The 26,456-nt window shown below is 38.5% G+C and overlaps 2 protein-coding genes across 6 annotated transcripts in view; both read right to left on the bottom strand.

Moving 5' to 3' along the window:
- CFAP44 (cilia and flagella associated protein 44) overlaps positions 1-948 on the bottom strand; it is a 136,748-nt gene extending 135,800 nt beyond the window's left edge. The window contains exon 1 of the mRNA XM_082625891.1: positions 571-948. Coding sequence (XP_082482017.1) covers positions 571-727 — 157 coding nt within the window. The 5' untranslated portion in view covers positions 728-948. The remainder of the gene's footprint in view (positions 1-570) is intronic.
- A 7,892-nt stretch (positions 949-8,840) lies between these two features.
- Positions 8,841-26,456, bottom strand: part of SPICE1 (spindle and centriole associated protein 1) — a 65,276-nt gene continuing 47,660 nt past the window's right edge. For all 5 annotated transcript variants that reach the window (XM_082625898.1, XM_082625902.1, XM_082625899.1 and 2 more), the window contains exons 12-18: positions 25,325-25,466; positions 24,176-24,400; positions 16,971-17,461; positions 14,678-14,861; positions 12,157-12,259; positions 11,316-11,403; positions 8,841-10,060 (exon numbers count right to left, since the gene is read on the bottom strand). In XM_082625898.1, the coding sequence (XP_082482024.1) occupies positions 10,007-10,060; positions 11,316-11,403; positions 12,157-12,259; positions 14,678-14,861; positions 16,971-17,461; positions 24,176-24,400; positions 25,325-25,466 (1,287 nt within the window). In that variant the 3' untranslated portion in view covers positions 8,841-10,006. The remainder of the gene's footprint in view (positions 10,061-11,315; positions 11,404-12,156; positions 12,260-14,677; positions 14,862-16,970; positions 17,462-24,175; positions 24,401-25,324; positions 25,467-26,456) is intronic.

Genomic DNA, 26,456 nt, shown 5'->3' with positions numbered 1-26,456 from the left:
AAAATTGTCAACATTCCACTAAGCCACCTAACACCACGATGCCCAGACAGAAAGAGCCAGTCATCTTTTAAAAATCCTATTACAAAATTCTTCACTTTCCCTTCTATCTGCAATCTATGGTATCCTTCCACATGTTATCCAATTTAATCCTCAAACAGCTCACAACGATCATTTTATGGGTGAGGAAATTGAGGCTCAGAAAGGTGAAATAATTTAGCCAAGATCAAGCATCTCTAAGTCATAGACCCAGGACTCAAAACTTAAGTCCAGCTCTCTTTCCACTACACTGTGTTAGAGAAGCCCATTAAAGACCTTGTAGACCCTACAGGAAGGAGCCAGACCAGATGTGAAGATGGGTCGTTATCAACATAGAGATGATAGTAACTTCTGTGTTCCAGGACTAGAGATAAAATGATTAAAACACAGAATCTGCTCTTAAAGAACTTAGAGTTTAGTAAGGGAATTAAACAAGTCAACCTGTCGTATAAACTTAGATATGCACTCTTTAAAAATTATGTTACCTAAATTTAATAATCAAGACCCTAAGTGTATATTATAATCTTTACTCACATTTTGATGCAGATCTAGAAGAATGAGACTGCCTTCCATCACTCTTTGATCTCTCTGATTTCCCCCCATCAGTATCCTGATCATCTGGTTCCTTCATTTTCTCTGTAAGCACAAACTTGAGACAGAGAAAGGGATAGAGCTGTAAAATAGAAATCATTAACAGATTATTTTCCCCCTAAACAAATTCCATGAGCACCAAACACCATGTGTGTTGACAATCTGTATGTCTGCAAGGTAGCAGAAATGACTTCACCAGCTGGAGGGCACAACCATCATCAGAGACCTCTGTAGAATGACAAAATATAGTCTGATATTCCCTTCCTCCAGGCAAACTTGTCATCGTGGTGCCCTCTGGTTTTCCAGAAGTCCACAGTGAAACACCACCCAAGCCTATCTTTTCTCTAAATGCTCCATATTAAAATTAACCCTTTGCCATCCTTCCTTTGGTTCATCCCCTCCTCTTCCTCCTCCCATCATCAAAGTCCCCTGGTGTTACTAATCAATTTCAATTTTTAAATATTTGTTGAGGATAACTTCTATGTATCAAATCTTATGTTAGGCACTAAATTGTAGTACTGAACTAGAAAGATACGATCCTTAACTTAGTGGAGCTTTTTTAGAAATATAGGTATTAAACAAGTAATTAAAATGTAATGAGTGCTACAAAAAAATAGGGTGCTGTGGGCCCATACAGCAAGAAGATTAAACCATGTCTGGGGTTAAGGAAGAGGCATTTGAGACACAGGTAATGAGTAGACATTGGCCAGGCATAAAATGGGAAAGATTATTGGCAGAGGGAGCTTCTAAGAGAGGCCTGTGTCTGTGAAGGCCTGAGAGCAGTCTATTGGCTAGAGCAGGAGAGTGAAATGGACATTGATGAGGAAGCGGGTAGCAGATCATCAAATTGTCTCTAAGCTTTGCTAAGGAGTTTAGAACTTATTTCTATGGTAATTGAAAGCCATTGAAGGTTTTTAAGGAGGGGAGTGACACGAGAGGTTTCCTCTGTCCTCTCTCTCTATGGCAGCTCTTGTAGATGAGAACATCTACTATGTCTTCCTTCTAAGTCTTCATTTCTCCGCACTAAACATCCCATGTTTCCTCAACATTCTTCTATGGCACAGCTGGCAAGCAGAGTAGAGTAGTAGTTCTATTTGGATGAGATCTGTGGTTAGATTCAGGTTTGAATCCCAGTTTTGCCACATAACTAGCTAATTACTTCACATCAATTCCTCAACTGTAAAATGGGAGTGAAGAAAAAACTATGTATAAGGCTGCTATGCAAATTAACTAAACTAGTGCATTATTATACCTTCCTGGTCTCTCAAGAAAGACTACTATGCCCAAAGCAGCCAGGATCTACACTACACAATCAGTGCATGAGAGTGCAGGATGACAACTACCCACCTTCATCTGGACATTAGGGTTTATACTATCTGTTTCCTTGCACTGACATCATGATACCCTCTCTTGATTTTTGTGTTTGTTTTTATTTTTTTTAGAATTAAGGGATTGAGAAGTTGTTTTGTAACCTGATGAGGCTTTGATGTCAGAGAGACTTGTTTGGCCAAGAAAAAAGGTTTACTTGGCCAAGGGCCAAGCCCCTAGCATCCCTTAACCTGTCAGTCCTTTTATATGTACAATGGGGAAGATAAGGTTGTCTGGCAGAGTTATTGTAAGTATTAAATGAGATCTTTTATACCCACAGTTCTCAACTCTGGCTGTACTTTAGAATCACTTGGAAAACTTTTTACAATGTACCATTCTCAGGGTCTCACTCCCTATATAATTCTTTTGTGGAGCCAAAGAATAGGAACCAGAGTTAAGGATCATGGGTTTATATCAAACTCTTCGTAGGTACTGGAAAATGGTAGTTTTGCTATAATTACTACACATTCTCTTTAATACAGCTAGGGCTCAATAAATATGATCACAGAATCTTGAGAGTTGAAAGAGGGTTAATTTGGTCCAATCCTCCCACCCAATATAAGTCACACATCTACAACTCAAGCCCAGGCTAAGAGTATTGGCTAGAATCACACTGACGGGGCTCAAAGCCTGGCTCTTCCTCTTACTATTATAGTTGTGAGGTATTAAACAAGTATTTAACCTCTCTGTGCCTTCTCATCTGTAAAGTGCAGTACCTACTTCACAAGATGGTTCTGAGATCTCAATGAGTTAATACAGTAAAGCTTTCAAAGAACAGTGCCTTGCACTCAGTAGGTAAAATAGTTGAAGGGATGAATGTTTTAATTCCTTAAGAAAGGAACAAATGAAGGAACACACCAAGAGACAATCAGCTTTAAACATTTCAGGTAAGAGGGTGAGCACATTCTGTTAATGTTCTCAGCTCTAGTTCTTAGGAAGTTCATTTTATATTATATGAAATCTTCCTACCTGCAACTTGGATCTATTTGGCCCTATTCTGCGGACACACAGAACAAGTTTTCCTGTTTACTATAGCCATTCAAATAATTAGCTAGTTAACTTTCTTACCCAGATCCTCTCTTTTCCCAGATAAAGCATCCCATTTCTTTCAACTATTTCTCACTAACATATTTTCAACTCTTTTCAGCATCTGGATGGCTCAAAAACTTAATTCCCAATCCATCATATATCCCTCCCAATTTTGTATGTCCTTTGAAGGATCTGGACACTTTCCAGAAGATATGAACCATCACTTTATCCGTTGGGGACATTATATTCTTTCAAGGCAGCCTAATATTACATTAGCTTGCCAGGGTCGGGGGGGTGGGCAGGCTCCTCATATACTGACTCATAATAATCCATTTGTAACCAGCTTGAATGACTAAACCTTATTTCTGTATACCTAGCCATGTCCTTCCTATCTTATACAACTGAACTAGCTAGGTTTGGAAGTCTATTTGCAGAACTACCTTAAATCTATTTTCATTAGACTCAGGCTTATTGGTCCAGCCTATGGTTAATTCTGTTAACCAACTCATTAGGTAGACTGTGAAGTTTTGAGTCAACCCTGAGGAAGTGTAAAGAAAAAAGAAAATTGTAGTACACAGTGTTGAAGAGTGTGTGTTGCTAGAAGGAGGTTGGCTGGAAGCCGGACAGAGGGCTCCCCAAGATGACATTACTCAAGATTCATTCCTTAGATTCCAGGGTCAGTCCCCACTCTCACAAACTCAAACACTCTATCTCAGCAGTGTGCCAGAGCTGGTCACGTTGAGATTCATAGAGATTCCTGTATAAAAACAGACACTCAGTTTTTACTTTACAGTGTGAAATACAACTGTGGAGAGAATAACAGCTCATGTTTTTTTAATGTTTACTACGTGTCGAGCACAGTTCTGAGGATTCTACACATATTGTTTCATATATTTCTCAAAACTCTATGAGTTAGGTGCATTTTACAGATGAGATAGCAGAGCAGTTACTATTTGAATCCTTCCCTCTCACCCAGCTCATGCAATTGACTTCCAGGTCCTGTTGCCCAGTGTCCAGTTATTAAGCCTTTTGAATTCATCCTCTCCCTTCTAGTCCCACTGTCCCCATCCTAGTTCTGGTCCTCATACTGTCTCACCTCTACCATTACCACAGCCTCATTCTCTCCCTTCTCTGGTCCATTTGTACACTGCCTCTTACATTCCTAAAACACAGCTTTTAATGTGTCACTCTTCTTGTTTAAAACCTTTAATGGTTCCTCATTGCCACAGAACAAGAACTCAGATTCCTTGGTGTGGCACAAAGGTCCTTCATCTCAGGGTCTGTAATTCATCTCTTGTCACCTTCGCCTTTCCTGGATCCTCCTCAGCCCCTCCTCCTTCTGAAAAGTTTTAGTCAGTAGCCACCTTGGACAACTCACAATTGGCCGGGCATGCTGAGTACTTGTATGCTACTATATCTACTTGTATGCAACAAGGATTTATTGTGCACCTACTGTGTCTTGCATGTGCTACACACTTACTTGACCTGCATTCTCCTTTTTAATTGTAACAGGAACCCCATGAAGTAAGCACTACCACCTTCCCTACCTAGATGAGGAATCTAAAGTGCAGAAGGTCAACTTGCCAAGTGTCACACTTAACAGGTCTGGGTGGCTTGTTGACCCCAGAACCCAGGCACTTTCCCACCGACTCCCTGTTCCTGGCTCAGCCCAGACCAACTCGGACTCCTGCCGTCGTCTGTCTTCCTCCCCAGCTGGATCATGAGCTCCTTGCAGGCAGGAACAGCGTCCACGTTGTATCTATAGTGTGTAGCCCCATGCCTGCGAATGCTGTCACTTCAAATGTTTGTCGAACTGATCCATAGAAAGGAGAAGGAAAGTGTCGCAGCAAAGCCCGGAGAACCCTAGTTCAGCCTAAGAGAAGTCCAAATGGGGTCGATTTATCCCTGACTCGCCAACAGATTTGAGGGGGAGGTTGTGGGAACTACCAGGCTGCTGGGGTCAAAACTTACCTAAGGCACCGACATCTGCCGCGCGTTCCCAGTCACAGCGTCTGCCCCAGGTCTCCGTTTACTGCGGTTACCACGGCAACGCCACCCCGCCTCCCGGGTGGGCGGAGACGGGCGGGCCGAGAGGCGCATGCGCCGCCCTAAGGCCGCTTTCTGGGAAATGACAAGGCGGTTGCAGCGGTACCCTTGATCTCGCTTGCCCTCTGGCCCGGCTATTTCGTGGCCCATGACTCAGGATCAAGGCCAAACAGAAAGCCCGGCATTCTGCCAGCTTATTATCCGCATTTAATTTTTATGTCTAGTTTATATTATTATTATCCTAAGGATGATACATTGATGACTTTCGAAGATATGCCCAATAATACAAAATGGCTCAAAGGTGCCCTGATCACACACCGTCACCAGCAAAGATACGTCGCGGGGCGATTTTTGTTTTATTTATTTATTTTACGCTATGTTATCTCTGTTGACTTTAAGAGTAAGTATTTTATGTTGTGGGCTCTTTGGTCACAGGACTCTAGGTGCACAAAATACAGGCCTAGCTTGACAGATTTTTTCAGTTTAGCAGTTTGCTCTCCAAATGCTCTGTGGCACAGCCAGCAATCATTATTAATTATTTTAAAGTACCTAACTAATGTTACTGTTTACAAAACATTGTTTTTAAATGGCTACAGCCTCGCAATAATATGACAAAGAATTTTGTATCCGGAATATGTAAAGAACTCTTAAAATTCAACAACAAAAAAACTAACCACCTAGGACTTTGAATACCTCACCACATCAGATGTATGAGCAGTCAATAAACACATGGAAAGATGCATAACATTAGGCCCCAGGGAGATGCACACCACAATGCACACATTCCATATCTACTGGGATGGGTAAGAGTTTTAAAATTGCCAGCACCAAATGTGGAAGAATGTGGAGCAAATGGAACTCTCATATAATGCTGTTGAAAATGTAAAGTAGCACAACCACTTTGGAAAAATGTTTGGCAGTTTCTTTAAAAGTTAAACATTTACCAAGCGATTCCATGTCCAAGGTATTTTCCCAAGAGAATAAAAATTTCCATCCATACAAAGCCTTATGTGTGAATGTTCATAGCAGCCATATTCACAATAGCAAAAAACTGGAAACCACCTAAATGGTCACTGACAGGTGAATGGATAAATATCTGTACAACAGAATACTACTCAGAAGTAAAAAGGAAGAAACTGATACACACAACATGGATGAATCTCAGTTGGGATGAGTGAAAGTAGACAGGCACAAAATATTACAGTGTGTGTGATTTCATTTATATAAAATGCAAACAAATCTATGATGACCAAAAGCAGATCAGTGGTTCCCTAGAGCTGGAGTAAAGGGAGAAATGCACTGCAAAGAGACAGGAGGAATCTTCTGGAGATGATAGAAATGGTCTTAATTGTGGTGATAGTTTTGTCTGTATATACAACTGCCAAAGTCCATGAATTGTTCTCTTTAAATGGATATATGGATATATTTTGTTGTATATAAATTATTTCTCAATAAAGTTGGTAAGAAAAAAATGGCTGTATTATATTTTGTGTTTATTGGTTTCTGTAATGTTACACAATGATTTTCCAAAAACTTTGTACCATGCATTTATTGGTAATATTGAAATGTTCTCTTTAGTCAAGTATTCTCATGGATTAAAAAACAAGACCATTATCGCTGCTGTTAATTATTAAATAGTATATCCAGGGTGTCAAAAAGTCAGAAAACATAGGATAAACTTACTTTTAAACAGTATGTTAGTTATTTTCAAATAATATGCTCAACCTGTTTTATTTCAACCTCCAAACATCTTTAAAGTTAAAGCAGTGGATCCAGTTATTAATTTGAGAAAAACACAAATTCACTACAGAATGTCTTTAAAAATCCAGAAGTACAGAGGGAATAGTATATTTATTTCTACACCAAAAAGTCGGCAGTCATTACTGAATGCTTGTGAGTCCGGTGCTGTTCTTAGCATATTTACACCTATTTACCTCACTTAATTCTCACAACCCTGTAAGAAAGGTATTATCTCTGACTTTCAAATGGGAAAAATGAGATTAAGCTGCCCAAGAGACACAGCCCAAGGAACACAGATGACATATGAATCCAAGCTTTGTTGGCAACACTTGCACCCGTAGCCACTATGCTATATTAGTTATTTCTTTTAAGTTAGTAGAAGTCCAATAATTGTTTTTAAAAAGAGCTTCAAGTCCTGGCTTTACTTCTTATAAGCACTCTGATGTTGGGTAGCTTATTCGACCTCTAGAGCTCAATTTCCTCATCTGTAAGGGGGGTGGGTGGCATTTAAACACATCTAACTCATAGGTTGACTGTGAGATTTAAATGCAATAACGGGCTACTGCGGCTTAGCACGGCGCCTGCCACAGGAACGGCTCAATAAAGGACAGCTATTACCATTATGGTGCTTCCATATTGTGCACACCATAAGAGGGCAGTGCAGCATAGGCTTTGGAGAAAGACTGCCTATGTTCTCATTCTAGTGCCACCACTCCCTGGTTATGTGACCTTGAGAGAGTGCTTACCTCCTCGGACCTAATTTCCTCATCTGCAAAATAAGGATAACAGTACTTACTTCATGAAGGTGTCACGAAGTCATGTGGCTAGAACAGTGCCTGGCACTTAGCACATAGTAAACCATTATTAAATTCTGCTAATCCAAATGATTTTGCTATACAGTGTAGGACAGTGTAGGAGTGATTCTATCATAACTATGGATTTAGCTATCAGTCTAGTTTCTCTCACAAGCTGCAATTTGGAGAACTATAAATTTTATTAAAGTTTATTAGCAACTGAACAGCAGCTTTCTGGGACATATCGGACAAGACATATGTTAGCAAAAAACTTGCGTCTAAAACCAAGAAACACAAGTAATCTGAGTTTGGACCGTTAAAAAGTAAATACAAATGTAGTACATCACAGTCAAATACAGCAGAGTTCACCTGTCTGCAGTGCTATAGATCCATGGTTCCCAAATTTGAGCATGCACCGAATCACATGAAAGGCTTATTAAAAAAGACACTAGAGTTTCTGATCAATAGGTCTGGGGTAGGGCCCAAGAATTTTCACATCTAACAAGTACCCCAGGTGATACTGATGCTGCTGGCTGGTGTTCACGCTTTGAGACCCACTGATGCAGCTGGCTCTGAAAGCTGATAAAGAGAAGCTAATAAAGGTAGTTTAACTTAATTAAACACAATTATGCACTAATTTATGACTTGGGGATAATAAATGTTTTTATTTTCCCAAGCTTGGCTGTTCACTGGAATCATCTCAGGAGGTTTTTAAAATACTAATGTTTGTGTCCCATCCCCAGAGTTTCTAATTTAATTGGTCTGGAGTGAGAATTGGGCACTGGGAATTTTAGAAGGTCCCCAGATGACTCTAATAACAGCTGAAGTTGAGAAGCACTACTCCAGAAGGCCTAAGAAAGAAAGGCTCCTTTCTCTGTATCTATTATTCTTGGAGTTTTTACAATCTACCTTTGTATTTTATCAGCAAAAACAAACATTAACAGGATGAATACTTCAATATCAGTCCCAAAGGTTGCCAGTGAGCTAGTGGTAAAAGTTTTTGCATTGGTTCTCAACTCTGGCTGCACATTAAATCACCATGAGCAGCTTTTTAAAATGCCACGCCAAGGCATCTTAGAGGTTGAAAGGAATATAGAGGAAAACAATAAAGAGCCAACCAGTTGGAGAATATTAAAGAAAATACATGTCAAAAGAATGCATTCACAAACCAAGCAGATAACTTGACATTTCAATAAGAGAAGGAATAACACTAAAATGGTTTTATATGCCATACAGGGATAGTATTTATTAAATACCAAGGTTTAAAAAGTGCAATACAGATGGAAGAATCTGCAATAATGCACATGCATACAGATGACTTCACATAAATAAAATCAGTGATACCGAAAGATAATAATTATTTTGCCCCTACAACAATGAAGAGGCCCAAATGAAAGCTGCATAGCACACTTCCTACAACAGTGACTTACAACTGCAGGAGGAGGGAAGGTGTTATCTGAGAAAGTTCCCCAAGGAGTTTCAGTGTGCTTCCCCCTCGCCACTCCCACCTCACTTAGGCTGAGAATTCCTATCATAGAGCCAAGGAGCAGAGACCATTCAAAAACCAAGTTTAAAACAGAAACCAATATGTGAGATCAAACAGGTGCCTTGAAGAAAAATCTACCCTGAATGCATTGTAGATTCAAGGCTGGGAAAATTGATAGCAACGTTTTGTACTCAATTCTGTTTCAAACATTAAATAAACCAATAAATCAATGTTACTGCATTCAGATATTTAAGCTCAATCATTATCTTTTTGATATACATTACCATTACTGATAACATTTTCACATGTAAAGACTATGTAAGAATTTTATAATATATATAACCACCCTTACCTGCTTAAGCAAATACAAACAAATACTCCCACACTTACTTTTTAAAACTATATATTCACTTGATGGAAAAAGTGATGGACTACAGTGACTTCTCTCAAAAGGGGGTGTAAATTTTTCTGAAAGCCAGACTTTAGTCACACCGAGGCATTTTATTGTAAGTTATATGGAAAAGCAGCTTAGTTCTTCAGAAAAAAATAAAATAAATATAAAATAGATCAACACTTGAGATACACTGGACCAAAAAAAATCTGAATAAAGATGATAAAGAAAAAATATATTACTCAAAAAAATCCCTGAATTTATTAGAATATAAAACTTTTATTTCCCTCTAGTCAAAATTTTATTCACAAGAGGTTACAGGTTGTTTGTTTGTTGGAAATCTATTTGAAAAGGTTAAAAATTAAAATAATTGCTTTATTTCTTTGTTCCATTAGTACTAAGTCACGAGATCTTTGTAAGTTGTATCTGAAAGAAGAACATAAAAACTTAAAAGTGGGAGCAGGGAAAGGGGAGTGGAAGCTCAAGAATATATTACTGAGAACAAACTCTACAACTCGACCTCACTTAGGACACGTGGGTAGCAAGAGCAAACCAGCCTTCTTCATTCTGTTTCTCAATCTGTTGAACAAAGATGCAGAAAGGCTTTAGAAAGTAATCAGGAGCATGAAACCACTCAAGATTTACAATTATTTATACCAAGTACATAGAACCAAAGTTATCTTACACCACTGAATGGTACTAAAAATTATTGCTACTAGAAATATGTATTCTCTATCAGAGACACTCCCAAATATTCCCTGGTCAACAGATCCCCTTACTGATTTGGCAGGCCTAATTTTTTAAAAAAGAATCAATCTAGTATTTTATACAAATCAATGTACAACTTTTTAAAATAACAAAAAAGTTATTTGACCTTGGTAAATTAAATCTGTTACTAAATTCCAGAAATTAAGGGCAAATTATATAAAATAGTTTACGTTAAAGCTTTTAAGAATATAAGAAACAACAAAGGACAAATCTTCCAGTGCTGGGCAACTGGAATATTCTGAGCCTACCGATTAATTTGGACTATAAATACTCAATGTTTATTGAGGCGTTCACTATTTGGTCTAATTACTGAAGCTAGTAATAAGAATAGCAAGGAAGATTCCCCCCTCCACCCCATCAAACAGTTGTTAGCTCACGTTTGCAAATGTAATGTTTAAGATTTTAAAGATACCCTCACAATTTGCTATGACTAATCAGTCAAAGGAACTATATTTTGCTGTATTACCAGCACAGAAAAACGCCTTTTGCAAAAATTTTGGATATACTGTAAGATGCTTAGTTTCTGTACATCCCTATAGCAAATCAGAACACATAAAAAATACGTAAGACATTTATTTACCCTTTGTGCCATAACCTCTCTATGTGTGGCACATAACCTCTCTGTGGCACACTCAGATACAGCACACTGGGGCAGAGAGACAAGGAAAGTGACTGGCCCCAGGGCTCTGGTTATCCCAAGCCCTACACAGCCACAGCAAAGACTGAGGAAACCAGTATCTCAGTAAGCCCATGACCCATTCAAGGCATCCCTGCGTGTCTTGCCACACTATTTGGAATGCTCTGCCTGAAACAATAATGTCCGATCTTTGTTGAAATCTTATTGAATTTTACCTTATTCCTTAGTTACCCTAGAAAACAAAAGAAGTGTATGCTTATTTGTTTTTTTCTAATGAAGGTGAATTAGTATTTCTTTTCTTCTGAGAATTTTATGTTATCTTTAAGAAAACAGGAATAATAATTAAGCTGGAAACTACTAAATCAGCCACCTCCCACCTTTGCCCTCCCAACCTCTAGACACAGTTCACAATTACATTTTATCACATACCTTTGCACTTGGATTAAGAGGTGTCAAGTGCCCACTTCCTGAGGTGGCATTTAATGGAGAACAAGAATTACTAGTAGACCCTGGAGATCTATTTATGAGAAATAAAAGAGGGTGAGAGTGTAATCTATTACTATTCACCTTTAAAAATTATATAAGACACAATTCTCAATACTGAGAAGAGCTTGAAAGGAATGGCTGACTTAAGTCCAAATGAGGTAAATTATTTGCAACATATTTTCACCAACCTAAGTCTTGTTTTTTTAATTAATAGATTCTCTTTTTTAGAGTATGTTTAGGTTTACAGAAAGACTGAATGGAATGTACAGAGACCATTAGAGGACCATACAGATAAGTTTTTAACATTAAAAGAGGAAGAATGGATGTGCAGGTATGGGGAAGAAGGTCAAGGTCGTGGAAGAGTAATGAGACGTGGAGCAGTGCAGTACTAGCATGTAGAGTGGACACAGAGAGCCAGGTACATCCTTGGTGTCACCATTTACCAACTACATAACCCATCGAGGCAAATTGCCCGATTAGCTCTATGAGCTTTGGTTTCACTTACTGTAAAGGAGAAAAATACTATTGGTCAATTTACCCTGTCATATATTACCTCCTAATTTTGTAACCCATAAAACACTCTACATATGTGCTATTATCCTATTTTTGTCGTCAATAGCCAATCCAATACTTTTCTTCTTCTTTTTTCCCCCAAAATTCTCCTCCCCAATTACTTGATTTTCTCTACATGAGTGAATCTGTCTGAAACTAAGTCAGACATTATGCACTACCTTTTTTCACAAAAAGAATAAAACACAAACCACGTTCTTGATCTTAACCCTACCTTGTTGAATTTAGCCCACTGGTAGGAGAGACAATAGTGCATTTTGAGCTTTCTGGGGCTTCTGCTACTGGAATAGATACCTCGATCGTCCTCTTTCCTCCTTCTATAATATAAAAATAAACATTAGTTTATTACCTTTCAATAAAATGAAAATTAAAATTTAACTTGATTTCTGTTTTACTGCAAATCATACATTATAAATTTGAGGGTTCTTTCTATATTTTTATCATCATGGACCACAAATACACTTCAAGGATTTTTTAAAAAACGAACTGTGGGACAAGAAACTTTAGTTCTTAGTGTCAATTCAGGAGCATGCCAGTTCCTAGAGAGCCAGAATCTTCAGACAAGTGGTATCATGTCAGATCTGCAAGTGAAAAACAGAAATTAAGAGCTAGCCCTAAAGAATAGGGATCTTGGTGAGAGCAACTTATCTAAAGCTTTCCAAAAAAAAAAAAAAAAAAAAAAAAATGAAAAAGAAAGAAAATTTCTGGAGTTATGCAGTAAAACTTTAAATCTTCTAAATCTATTACATTATTACTGTTACTGAAGACATTAAATTTGGAGGGGAAAGTTGGCTGAAGAGCTCATATGGCCAAAGGCAAGTATAATTATGTACATTTTCAATATTCCAGAAGTAGATAATCAGTCAACAAATATTTACTAAGTATGTACTCATGAAAGGCTCAGGCAGTGCTCCTAAGAATCACTGCTTAAAACCAGTGATTTCTGGACTTTAAGGGGTAATGAAGCTCTATTCAATTTTATAACATATTCCTTGGTTACCCTAGAAAACAAAAGAGGTTCTCTGCATGACATATGATTTATTTTTAGCTTTATCATTATAGACCACAGAGGTTCCTGTGAAACCAATAATTTTACTTAAGAAAAGAATACCTTAGACAAACAAGCACTGGAATGGAAAGAACACGGTTGCAAATCTACCAGTTTGCTTTAGAATTTCAGACAAATCACTCAGCCTCTTTGTGCCTCAGTTTACTTATTTATCAAATAGTTGTATCAGTTTTGTCTACTCTGAGGGTATGCTGAAAACTAAATGAGCCAACAGAAATGGAAGTATTAACCTCAAAGAACTACTGAAACAGATGTCTCATTTTATCACAAAATTATTCTTACGAGTGATCTGCTTTATTTTTTCTTCATTGCACTTAGCACTAACTGACATTGTCTCATGTATTTATTTGCTTATTTGTATTGCCTGCTCCCCAACTTGAATCCCAGAGTAGTCAAGCTGGGCAGGGGCTTGTCCTGTTCGATGCAGTATCCCCAGTGCCCAGAACATGGTGGCACATCGTTGGTATTCACATATATTGAGTGATTTCACTTATTTATTCTAGTCAGAAGTTGCCTCTAGACTTTCTGACTATGAAGACGGTAGATAAAGCTGTAATGTGAAGGAGCCTAGATAAACAAAGAGGAAGGACCTTAGGGAAATGCGTTATCCATCACTTTCCAGTAACTTCCAAATCACTCTGTTTTCCTGTTTTCTTTTTTAAAAATATTTATTTATTTATTTATTTAGCTGCACCAGGTCTTAGTTGCGGCACTCGCGATCTCTAGTTGCAGCATGTGTGCAGAATCTAGTTCCCTGACCAGAGATCGAACCCGGGCCCCCGGCATTGGGAATGTGGAGTCTTAACCACTGGACCACCAGGAAGTGCCTCAAATCACTCTGTTTTCTGGGTCTGTAATTCAAAAGGGAAATAACTTCTGAGAGAAAAAGTCCTATTGGTAGATCCTTCATAGGTAACCTACTTCAACCAGCCACAGGACATAGGAATCTCTCTAAAACAACAATGCTTGAACACCTCAGGGGGCACACCACTTACTGATACAGAGCTTTGTCTATTCCTGACAATTAGAACCTTCTCTTACACCAGGCCCAAATTAGTCTCTCTAGAACCTTCATGCAGCTCTACCCCTTGAGGGTCTTAATAATTCAATTTTTGGCTAAAGAGCAACTTGAGGTCTACTTCCTTTATCAGTACCTTTTTGAATGTGATCACTATGACAACTAAATTTTCAGTTACTTTCTATTGTTTAGAATCCCCTGTAGCTTTCCACATTCCTAAAAGTAACAATTAAATAGGAAGTTTAACTTACAAGTGAAAATGTTTTAATGGTTTTAACAGAATATAACTTGTAATTTGTTGCTGATGAAATTCTAAATTATTTTGATGCTTATGTTTATAAATAGTTGCAGCATACGCCATGAACGAATCATATACAGAAATAGATCCCATTTACATGTAGGGCAACTTAGGAATTCAGACACCAAAGATTAACTGCAGGCACCATGGGATAGCTTTCTAGAAGCTAGAGAGGAGACCAGCCTTCTAGTCCCATTTCTGTCACTTAGGTCTGTTTCTTTCTATATAAAATTGAAGACACTGAAATATATGCGCTCTGAGATTTCTTTTAGCTAAATATATACTTGCAAAATCAAGAAAATGAAAATTTTCATGTGTCTAAGCTTTTAAATCATGAATTTGTGACTAACCAGTCCATGCTCCGAGAGGTGACCGAATAGGTGATACTGGTGGAGAGGAAGGATTCAAACCAACAAGTTTCTGCTGCTCTATGAATTGCAAGAGTTTTCCACGAGCCTCCACACTCTGTCGATTCAATTCTGCAATCCGCTCCTCCATGCTACTTGGTGTTAGAGGTTGTACTACTGGAAAAGTCTTAAAAAAAAAAAAAAAAAAGGACACAGACTCCATATTAAAAATAATACAAACAATTTTGACCTTTTGTAAAAACGAACTCTTCCACTAAGAGCCAGCAAATTAGTATTCATAGCCTTTGCTACATGTGAACTTGAATACTGGGCAAACAGTAATAGAATTTACAAATCTCTTAATTGAAAAATAAAGGCTAAAGTAAAGGGATACTAATCCTTCTAATATCAGTGCCACATAAGCCCTCTAGTCCCCCTCTGTCCATGGACAGTGTCCGTGGGACAAAGCAAAGCCTTCCTGCATCTCTTAGCGTTTGTTGAGCTGCACAAAGATCACACGAGCAAAGACACTACTCCGAGTGATTGACTTCTAACATCCCTATTAAAGACAGGTCTGGAGTTTGAATCACAATATACAAAAGAGGACCTGCTATAGTTGAAGTAGATGCTTCTATAATTATAATCTTCAGATATGCACTATGAGCTATTTGGCAAAGATTTCTAGGAATCTTATCACTCCTTCTGACCATGTGTCACCCTACCCAGGCCACTTTTGGCCTAATATACCTGATTCCAGAAGGCTAGTGACTGGAAAGGAATATGAGAGGTAGAGTAAAAAGGAGCCACCCAAGGAATATAATGTAAGTTTGATTTGAAAATTCCTGAAAGGAATGTCACTCTTAAGTATTTCATTTAGTAAGTATGTCCCTTTGGGGAAAAACAATTCCTACTAGAAGTCACTAATTTGTAGCTTATGCCCGTTAGTTAAAAAAGAGATAAGCAAAACAGCATGAATTAAAAATCATTTTGTAATTCTGATTATAATGAAAAGGGTGGTGAGGGCAATAGTACTAGATTGTCCTCTCTAGCCTAACTGTTATACTAATTGGAAAAGGGGGCAAGCTCCATTTTTAATTCTGTGGGCTTTTTTTAACCGAGAGTTGCCTGTTTCAAATAATCTTCAAAGCTCTGCATACACAGAAATGTCTCTGTTGACTAAAACTGAGGCAGCTTGTACTTACGTACAACCGTAACAATCACTGCTGCCCACTCCTAATCTCCGTCCCGGCTTCTTCTGCCCGTCCCTTCTGACTGCTATTTCTGTCACTCGATACCCGTACTGCCCTTATTGCCCATGAGCCAGTGCTGACAGAGGTGGCCCTTACCCCCACCCTCTCCTTACCTTCCTCATGGAAGCCCTCAATCCACAGTTGGTAAAGCCCTTATGGAAGCGATCACTCTGGAACCCCTAATCCATGAAGCTGGCCAGCTCCTTCCCACGGCCCCGCCTCCCATCAGAACTCTGAGAGGCGCCACATTGGCTCATGACAGGGTAAAAGGAAGACTCTCCTGTCACTGGGATCTGCATGAGGGCGTGTGTTATAAACACTCCACAACTGGAACTTAGAATCCCTTTGCTCCCCGCAAACAAGGAAATGAAGGTTCACGTTGCCAGGTCAGCCCTCAGTTACGTAACTTACAAAATTCCAGCACTACAACATGCAGACTTTTGCTCCTCGAAGTGTAATCCTTGGACCAACATCACCTGGGAACTTATTAGAAACGCACAGGTTCTACCTCAGACCTACTCAATCAGAGTCTGCATTTTAGCAAGATTCCCAGATCATTAGTATGTACATTAAAGTCTGACTTTAATATTCTTTAAAACATCATTTCTAAGGGAAAATGCATTCTGTGTCCTAAAAAATTAACTACTCACGAGCTGAGGGCCAACTACACATAATTCTCTTTTATGAGCCCTTTAAGAGTAAAAATGATTTCAATTAAAACACAGCTATGTGGTAAACTTTCAAGACATATTTATTCTATATATTATATTTAAAACTTCATTCCTAGCTTAGTTTTAGGTTTCCTACCTGTTTTACTTTTGTCCTATTTTCCTCATTCATTTCCTCGTTTTAAATTTTATGTTGTACTCTTTTAATGCATGTGTGACATAAACTGATAAATAACCTCTACTTATTTTGTGATGAGGACTTGACACAGCATAAGCCATCTAGTACCAGCTTCAAAGATATCCAGGGTCATTTCTGGATGCTCCAGCAATATACTGAAATACCAATATGTCTGTAGGCAATCCTTCACTGGTACTCACAGAGGTCATGTCGCTGGCATGACTCGTCTCCTGTTTGTTAAACTCCCGAAGTCCATCCCCTTGCTCTCCCCCTGGCCCAATAATATTATTCAGATGTGCCTTGATAGCTGAATTCTGCAGTGTCAACTCAGCAATTCGTGCCATGATGTCCTTTCTTTGTATTAATGTCTCATCTGTTCTAAGCTGTTGCCCATCTCCCAATACTGGGGGTACTTCTGAGAGTGCGGGGTTTCTTGATTGCTGAGTGCTTGAACGGGAATTGCAGAGGGGCTGTGAGGGGTTAACAAAAGGAGCCTGGGTTTTGTTCTGCAAATCTTCTCCCATGTGAGAGGCCCTCCACCTCTGAGTAAAGAGATGACTCTCTTCACTTGAATTCTGAATGTCTGTGCCAGCAGGTATGGTCTTCTTTTCCCAATTTTGTTCCTTCTCAATTATTTCCACGGTTGGAGGAATTCGTGGGGCAGGACGAGTTTGAACAGCCCTCCTCAATACTGTAGATAAAATTAAAGCATAAGAAACATGTACCACTTAACCACAGTTGGCACTATAATCATCTCATTAGCCCTCCTTAGTAGTGAGAGAAATATTTCAATAGAAGGATTTGGTTTCTGAATGCCTCACTTATTTTAGCAGGGAACGTACCAGCAATACCAGCGCTAACAATCAAGTACAGAGTCTTTTATATTCCTTACATGCATCCTTGTGAAAAACCATCTACCCAGTTCACATTTTAACACATGTATTAACTCATACCTGGGAATCCTGGGGGGAGTACAGATACATAATGTAAACTGAGGGCGGGCAGGGGAAGCATCTCTGAAGAAGTAAAGTTTTTAAATGATTACATATGTGACAGAAAGTAGAGCAAAGAACATTACAGTCAGAGAGAACAACATATGTGAAGGCCCCAAAATAGGAAACAGCAAAGAAAGGAGGCCAGTCTGGCTGTAGCATAGCAACAAGGCAGAACTGGGAGTATATGAGACCAGAGAGGCATGCAGGGCCATTTTTTGCAGAGCTTTTTAAAGCCATGTTAGAAATTTTATAATTTAATCCAAGAGCAATGAAACCTGGAGGTTTGGGAATGACTCAATTTACATAATTTGCATTTCTTAAATGCTGTCGATAATTGGAAGGTCCAGGAATAGAAGTAGGGAGACCAATAAGCAACTGTAGTAGACAAGAAGAAAGATGATGGTAGCTTTGACTAAGGTATGTTTGCTATAAAGATGGAGAGAAGTAGATACATTTGAGAAATACTTTGGCAATAGAACTGAGAGTGATGAACTGAAAGTAGGGAGTGAGGGAAACGCACAGAGCAAGATGGCATGCACAAGTGAATGGATGGTGATGCCATTTACTGAGATGGAGAAGACAAGGAGAACAGATTTGGTGGGAGGAGGATTATTAAGAATTGTTTTGAACATGCTAAGTTTAAGGTGCCTATATATCCATCCAAGCAGATGAAACATGGGTCAGAAACTCAAGAGACTATCTAGGCTAAGATCCGAAACTGGAGGTCACTGGCATATACTGGGTTGGCCAAAAAGTTCATTCGGGTTTTTCCGTAACATCTTACAGAAGCCACAAGAACGGGTGAGATTATTTAGAGAGAAAGAATAGAGTGAGAGAAGAAACCAGTAACAAGACACGAAGAACTCAACATTTAGAGTCAGATAAAGGAGGAGAAGCTAGCAAAGCAGACTGAAATGGAGCAGCCAGAAAGATAAAGAAATATTACAAGAATGTGGTTTCAAGGAAACAAAGAGGCAGTGGTTAACTGTGTGTAATATTACTGTAAGACCTAGAAACATAAGGACAGAAAGTGTACAGTGGAGTTAACAACACATTGGCCACAGGAGCCCTTAGCTAGAGTGATTTAGGCAGAATGACCAATATGGGAGTGAATTGGGGAAATAGATGCTTCTATTTCAAGACTACAGACTGAGCATACATTTATCTCGCCTTCTTTAACTGACAGTAAGGAAATATAAACACAAATAAACTCACACCAGTAAAGATAATGGTCTGGGGAGAAGCAGTAGCAAACTAGATATTTCAACACATTTCTGGAAGACTGAGAGTGGATGGGAAGTGTGTGAAAGAATGAAATTGTGCAGAAGCTACAGTCCAGAATATGTCTATTAATTAAAAGGAAGCTACAGGTAAACCAGTTTCTTTTGGGCAGTACTGAAAAGGCTGCAGGCTCAAAGCTGACAGGTACAGAGAAAGAGAAAAGTAGGGCTAAACTGGGGAATTACTTGAAAGCCTGTCTTTTATACAGTTATGTCAGTCAACCTGTTGCTCCCCACTTCCGACACCCATCCTTGAAAACAACAACAACAAAAAAAACAGGGTTGGGAAGAGCAAATGTGGTAGACCCAATTGAACAGCTGGATCCTGCTTCCATATGCTACAGGAGGCCTGCAGTTAACACCTCATGCCCATATGCGCAAAGCAACTACTTAGGGCAAAACACATTGGGAAAACAGACCTAGCCTTACCTACAACATAGAGAAAACTTTTGCCAGCTACCTATACTATTCAACCTAGTCATTTATTCTTAAATATGAATGGACAATAAAGGATGACCAGACACTGAGGAAAGCCAGCAGCACAAAGAAGAAAAGCCAGGATAGATAAACAGAACAGACTAAGAAGAGAAGAAAGAAAATTCAGGTACAGAGGAAAATGTAACAAAATTTTAACTGGTTTCCTCGCAAGAGTTTCTGGAAGATATTGCATTCATAATGAGCAGCAATGGAAGAAAGGACAATCAGAAAATAAGAAAGGGTCCTTGCTTGGAAATTAAAAATATGGTTGGTGAAATACAAAAATGTAAAAGTCAGGCTTGAATATAAAGTGAAAAATACTTCCAAAATATAAGAAGGGGGCTTCCCTGGTGGCGCAGTGGTTGAGAGTCCGCCTGCCAATGAAGGGGACGCGGGTTTGTGCCCCGGTCCGGGAAGATCCCATATGCCGCGGAGTGGCTGGGCCCGTGAGCCATGGCCGCTGAGCCTGTGCGTCCGGAGCCTGTGCTCCGCAACGGGAGAGGCCACAACAGTGAGAGGCCCGCGTACCGCAAAAAAAAAAAAAAAAAAGAAGGAAGATATAAGACCAAATACATGAGAAAATAATCCAGAAGGTCAACATATAATTTCCCCAAACTGCAGAAAGTCACGTCTTCTGACGGAAAGGTCCCACGGGTGCCTCACAGTATAATGAGGAAAAAACCCACATTTAGATACACCCTGTGCAATTTCAGAATAAAAATAAAGGGATCCTAAAAGCTTCCACAGAGAAAGAGTAGGTCAAAAATACAAAGAAATAAAATTTTGATATGAAATCAGACATCTCGACTGCAACACTGGATACTAAAAATCAATGGAACAATGCCTTTAATTTCTCAGGAAAAGGGACTAAGGACCTAGAATTCTATTTCTAGCCAAATCATCAATCAAGTATAAGAGAAAAATGAAAATATTTTCAGATTTTCAAAAACTCAAAGTTTACCTTCTATATACCCCTTCTGATGACTTCTTTCAGAAAATTGAGGGAAAAAACCAAAAAAGAGGAAGAAATGGAATCTAGAACTCAGTGGATCCAAACCAAAAGTGTGATAACAGGGACTTCCCTGGTGGTCCAGTGGTTAGCAATCCGCCTTCCAATGCAGGGGACGCAGGTTCAATCCCTGGTAGGGGAACTAAGATCCCACATGCTGCAGGGCAACTAAGCCCACGTGCCGCAACTACTGAGCACGCGAGCCACAACTAGAGAACCCATGTGCCACAACTACAGAGCCCACGTGCTCTGGAGCCTGCGCACCACAACTCGAGAAAAGTCCACACACCACAATGATAGATCCCATGTGCCGCAACGAAGATCTGTGCGCCACAACTAAGACCTAATGCAGCCAAAAATAAAATAAATAAATAAAAATATTTTTTTAAGTGTGATAACAGCAAGTCCCAGGATAAGAGCTGTGCAACAGGCCCAGAAAGCAATCCGTTGAGACTGGAACAGAGGTTGGTGGGCTCTGGGAAGGTATCTCCGGTGTGAAGGTGGAATGATGAAAGGACGTGCAAATGAAATGGGTGAAAGCACATCATACTTTTGTCAACAAGACGGTAAAAGCAATTTGAATCCTCAGGCAAAATAAAAACAGAACAAGAAAATCACAGTATAAACACAGAGCCAAGTAAAACATTCTGAACAAATGATGAAGTGAAATAAGAATTCACCTTGATCTTCATACTATGAACTTTTTCCTTTTGCGTGGCACAAGGACTGACAGTAACAATGGACCCAAAAAGAAAATGTAATTGTTATTTGTTTTCAATGTCAGTATCCATCTATAGATGAGACAGAGAAGACATAATGGTAATGGAACATTGTAAATGTTATCAAACTTGATACTACCAAAGGAAAGGTAAAGGTGACTGAAGATGGGAGGTGGAAACAAAGGAGAGGAACAAGGAAGGGAGGGGAGTTAGTGTTCTCCTCTCATAGCAGAAAGCTAATAGGTACTGCCTGAAGTTAATGAAAAAGAAATAGAAAGTATTTAAAGTCATAAAGTTCTGCAACAGAAGAATTAAAAATAAAAATATAATTATCCAAATTAGATAGAGAAGAGAGGCAGGTGTTAAGATGAATTAAACCCTCTTCTTTAATAAGGGAGAGCCTATAATGATTGTGTAAAGTTGATATTTCAAGAGAAGAGATGTAAAAATATTTTATGTTAATTATTAAGACCACCATCAGATAAATAGAAATCAAACTGGGATAAAAATAACTGCCTCTTGAGGTAGGCCTAGAGGTGGAGGAGGAGGAGACCCTTGTATGTGCTTTTTTTAACCACCTGCAAATATGAATTAAATTAATACTTTAAAAAGTGAATGGAAGATAAGAAAGTGAAAACAGCATATGTATACCACTCTTTCAAGAAGCATGGTTATAGGGCTTCCCTGGTGGCGCAGTTGTTGAGGGTCCGCCTGCCGATGCAGGGGACGCGGGTTCATGCCCTGGTCCAGGGGGACCCCATGTGCCGTGGAGCGGCTGGGCCCGTGAGCCATGGCTGCTGGGCCTGTGCGTCCGGAGCCTGTGCTCCACAGCGGGAGAGGCCACGGGGGTGGGAGGCCCGCGTACCGCAAAAAAAAAAAAAAAAAAAAAAAAAGAAGCATGGTTATAAAACAAAGTAGAAATTGATTAGTAGCTAAAGGAAAGTATTTATGATGGGAAATTCTAGAACAACACTGTCCAATATGGCAGCCTCTGGTTATATGTGACTATTCATATTCAAACTTTAATTAAAATTAAATAAAATTTAAAATTCAGTTCCATCAGTCACAGTAGCCACATTTCAGGTTCTCAGCAGTCCCATAAGGCTAATAGTGGCTACCATATTAAATGGGGGAGATATAGAACATTTTTTATCATCACAGAAAGTTCTACTGAACAGTTGTTCTAGAGCATAACTGAACACTGATGATGCACCCTATGTACCTCTCATCTCTGTCTGCATGTTCAGTTTAACTGAACAACTCTTTACATGTGAGCATTCCAAAGAAAATGTTGAAAAGTATGTTAATAAAACTTCACCAATTCAGAATACATATTCCAAGGTAGTTATATCTGCACACTGTAAAAGAAATGTGCAGTGTTATTTTCAATGCAGAACCTGCTGAAGGTGCTAACAAAATGTTGTCTAGAGCAATCCCTGAATAATTTGCTTTAACGAACCGTTAATATATTTGCAGAGTAAAAATATTTATTATAATTATTTCTTTAAAAGGATTTCAAGCTACCTTGTTATCACCAATGAAAAATAATTTACAATATCTCATAAGAGAGCATTAGGCAAGCCCATTAATAACATGCAAACATTTGAAAAATTACTTTAAGGAATGAAACGCTAACTTGAACAGAAATCAGAATTGAAATTATATTTTGTAAATCTAGCCAATGTTAATAATACTTACTAGACCTCTAAAGAGGAAATATCAAATCACAGAACTGTAGAGCTGAAAGGACATTAAAGATAAAGGAAAAGACTCTCATTTGAGAGACAGGAAAACTAAAGTCCAGCAGAGGTATCTTAGCCCCATGACGCACTGCTAGTCACTGGACCGGCAGGCCAAGACTCCAGCACTTTTGACCCTCAGCCTAGCGCTGTCCCCCTGCACCACAAAGATCTGACAAACTCTACATTTGCACTGTAAATGCTAAAACAAATTTTATAACAGCAAGGATTTGTCATTTTCTTTAACGTCTTATGGTCTTTTCACGTCCTCTAAGGGAAACGAAGTGCAGAAAATCTGACAAATTCTGTATGTCCTAATGACAATAAAAATTATTCTTCTGTTCCTCTACATAAATATATAAACACTCTTTTTAAAGAAAGAAAAATTTAGGCAAATCAGGGCTGAATAACATTTTTCTAAAAACTTTGGAGGAACATCTAGTTTTTTTGATTGAAGAACTCTTCTGAAAATGAAATGAAAGCTATAGCTCCAGAAAAACGTACATGTGGACAAATAAACATAATTTTCCAAACAGTGAAGGAGTCCATGGAACATCTGAAGACCATCCATGAGCTCCAAGTTTTAAGAATCTATGAGCTAAGGATTAATAATAAATTTTTAAAATATTATTCAAAGTTCTCTTTATATATGCTGCAAAAGTAATTCTAAAGCTACTTTTAATTATACATAGGCTTTCATTATAAAATTCTCCAAGCTGACTGAGCTAAAAACTTTTGCTAAAAATGAGGTTAATAATCAGATCTGACTTACAAAATCTTCCAAGTCACAGTTCCTGTCTTTCCTTGGTTAAACTTTCCTTACTCTCCGGAGTACAATCTCCCCTTGTTTCTTACCCCTTCCTGTGCCCCTGGACCATAGACACAAATGGGATTCCCCTTACTCTGCATTTTATTGCTGAGAACTTTGGTCCTTTGATCTGAGTTCAATTAATATTTACAATGTCTGATGGAACAGATACATAATGAAATTCACTGTCACATTTCACCATAGGTATAATACACATGATATAAACCACCCTGAAAGACCCTCCTTCAGCTTAAAGATTAGGTATGGTAATCAGTATCTTTTAAAATTCTGTTTATCAGGGAAAAATGAACACAATATTTTACATATATGAAGCATAAAAAAACAGCTGCCTTATAGCTTTAGAAGAAGCCTGCTTACCATCCTGCAAAGGACAGAATTCTGAGTTGCTCTTCTGCCTGGGTGGTGTTAACAATATCGCTGGCTCAAATATATGCCCTGGAAAATTGCTGGCCAGATTCCCGCTTTCTGGAGGGTTTGGCACCTGAGACAGTTTAACAGGCAAATCTTCCTGTGGGAATTCAACCACATCTTCCCCTCTGAACATCAATGGCACGGAGACATTAGCATTTACAGCTGGACCCTCTGAAGAAGATGAGAGGCTATGAGTACTCAAAGGAATTATGAGCGCATTTCAGGTGTTAATACTTAGATGCATTTCCACAGAGGGCAAAATCACAGGGCCTCCGGAGCCTTCACTTTCTAGTCCATATGCTCATTTAGCAGTCACTCACAGGCAAAGCTCCTGGGGGGCCAGCACTGGGAAGAAGTGGCTGTTTTTGAGAAAAGCACTGCCTTTGAAGACCCACCCTCACCACTGAGTTTATCTCATGCAATTTAAATTTTAGAGTCAGCCACTTCTTAGAATCCCTTCTAAGAAAACGTGCCTAAATACATAAAACTCTTTCCATACAGAGACACTCATCAAAATATTACTTAGAAGTAAAAAATCTTAAATGTCTTTTTCAGCCTATAGCATGAGGTGAAAAAAAGGTTTTCAAAGCATCACCACAAATGAACTAAAGTCATGAATTTCTGAAAGTCAGTATTTTTTTTTCTTTCCATGACCATCCCGACCCCTTCTGAACCTGGGGAACCATAATGAAAGGTGCTGGTATTAAATTCCCACATGTCTAGGAAGCTAGTTCTTCTACTTACTATTTGTGTGACTTTGCTAAGTTACCAACACTTTCTCTAAGCCTTGGTTTTCTCATCTAAAAAATGGGGGTAACAATGACACCTACCTCATAAGACTGAGTGAAGAACTCTTGAAAATTAAATGAAAGCTATATTATGAGGATTAAACAAGATAATACATGTAAAACACTGTAAAAGTACTTGGCATAGAGCAAGTATCCAATAAATATTAGCTGGAAGTAGCAGTGGCAAATGCAATAGTGTTAATGCTGTTTATGCATAAACAGCCAATAATTACATACAAGTTTACAGTTTTGTTTTCTCTCTAAGTATTTTAATCCCAATCTGGGATAATAAAATTATTCCACTCACCTGGACTGTCCATATTTCTACTTGTGGCTCCCCTTTCTAATGTCTGACTTTCTTTGTCATTTATCACAGGACAGTTCTTAATGGCATGTGTGAGTGATATAAGCTGCTCATCTGTTGTGATCATGTACCGCTGAAGTCTTGCCTAGAGAAAAACGAACAAAATAGTATCACTGGCATATCAGACAACAAATCATCACCTAGGTATGTATAACTATATCATTTCAGACTTTCAAATACTAAAACAATGCATTCATTAAAACATATAATTATAAATATTTTTAAATTCCATGATAGAAGAATGGTCTAATAAATCATGGAATATTATTCATTAATAAATACACTGCTACAACAATAAGAATTAACCTTTTCATAGGGCTTTCAATTTACAAAATCTCTTTATATAGATGATACACTACTGACTCTCGAGCTACCCTGAGAGATACATCAAGTGGAGGAAACTCAACAGAATATTATATAGGCATTTAAACTGATAAACATGAGCATTATAAAAATTTATGGTAATGTATATAAAATAGTGTTAAAAGACTATATATATATACATATATATATGTATATATATACCACATAGGTATATATATATGTATATATATTACAGTTGACACCTGAACACAGGAATTAGGGGCATCAACCCTCTGCACAGTGAAAATTCATGTATGACTTTACAGTTGGCCCTCCATATTCGAGGTTCTGCATCTGTGGATTCAACCAACCACAGACTGCGTAGTACTGTAGTACATATTTATTGAAAAAAATTCACGTATAAGTGAACCAGCACAGTTCAAACTAGTGTTGTTCAAGGGCCAATGGTATATACACAAACAGACATAGATATCTCCAAGATGAACAGACATTAGATAAAAATCAGATGTGGTCAGAAGTCAGAAATATTATTAGTAGGACTGCTGAATGAAGTATACTAAACATTTTTATATCCGCCCAAATTTTCCCCAAATTCCACACTCATATATCTAGTGGCCTACTCAGCATCTCCACCAGGAACTCACATAGGCTTTTCAAACTTAAAATACACAAAACCAAACTCCTCCTGAACATCCCCACCTCATCAATAACAACTCCATCCTTCTAACTGCTCAGGCCAAAACTCTGACTC

Source organism: Mesoplodon mirus (genome assembly GCF_964341445.2).
Source record: "Mesoplodon mirus genome assembly, chromosome: 6".
NCBI lineage: Eukaryota > Metazoa > Chordata > Mammalia > Artiodactyla > Ziphiidae > Mesoplodon > Mesoplodon mirus.
Note: the sequence above shows the minus strand (reverse complement) of the source record. Positions and strands in the feature narration are given on the sequence as shown.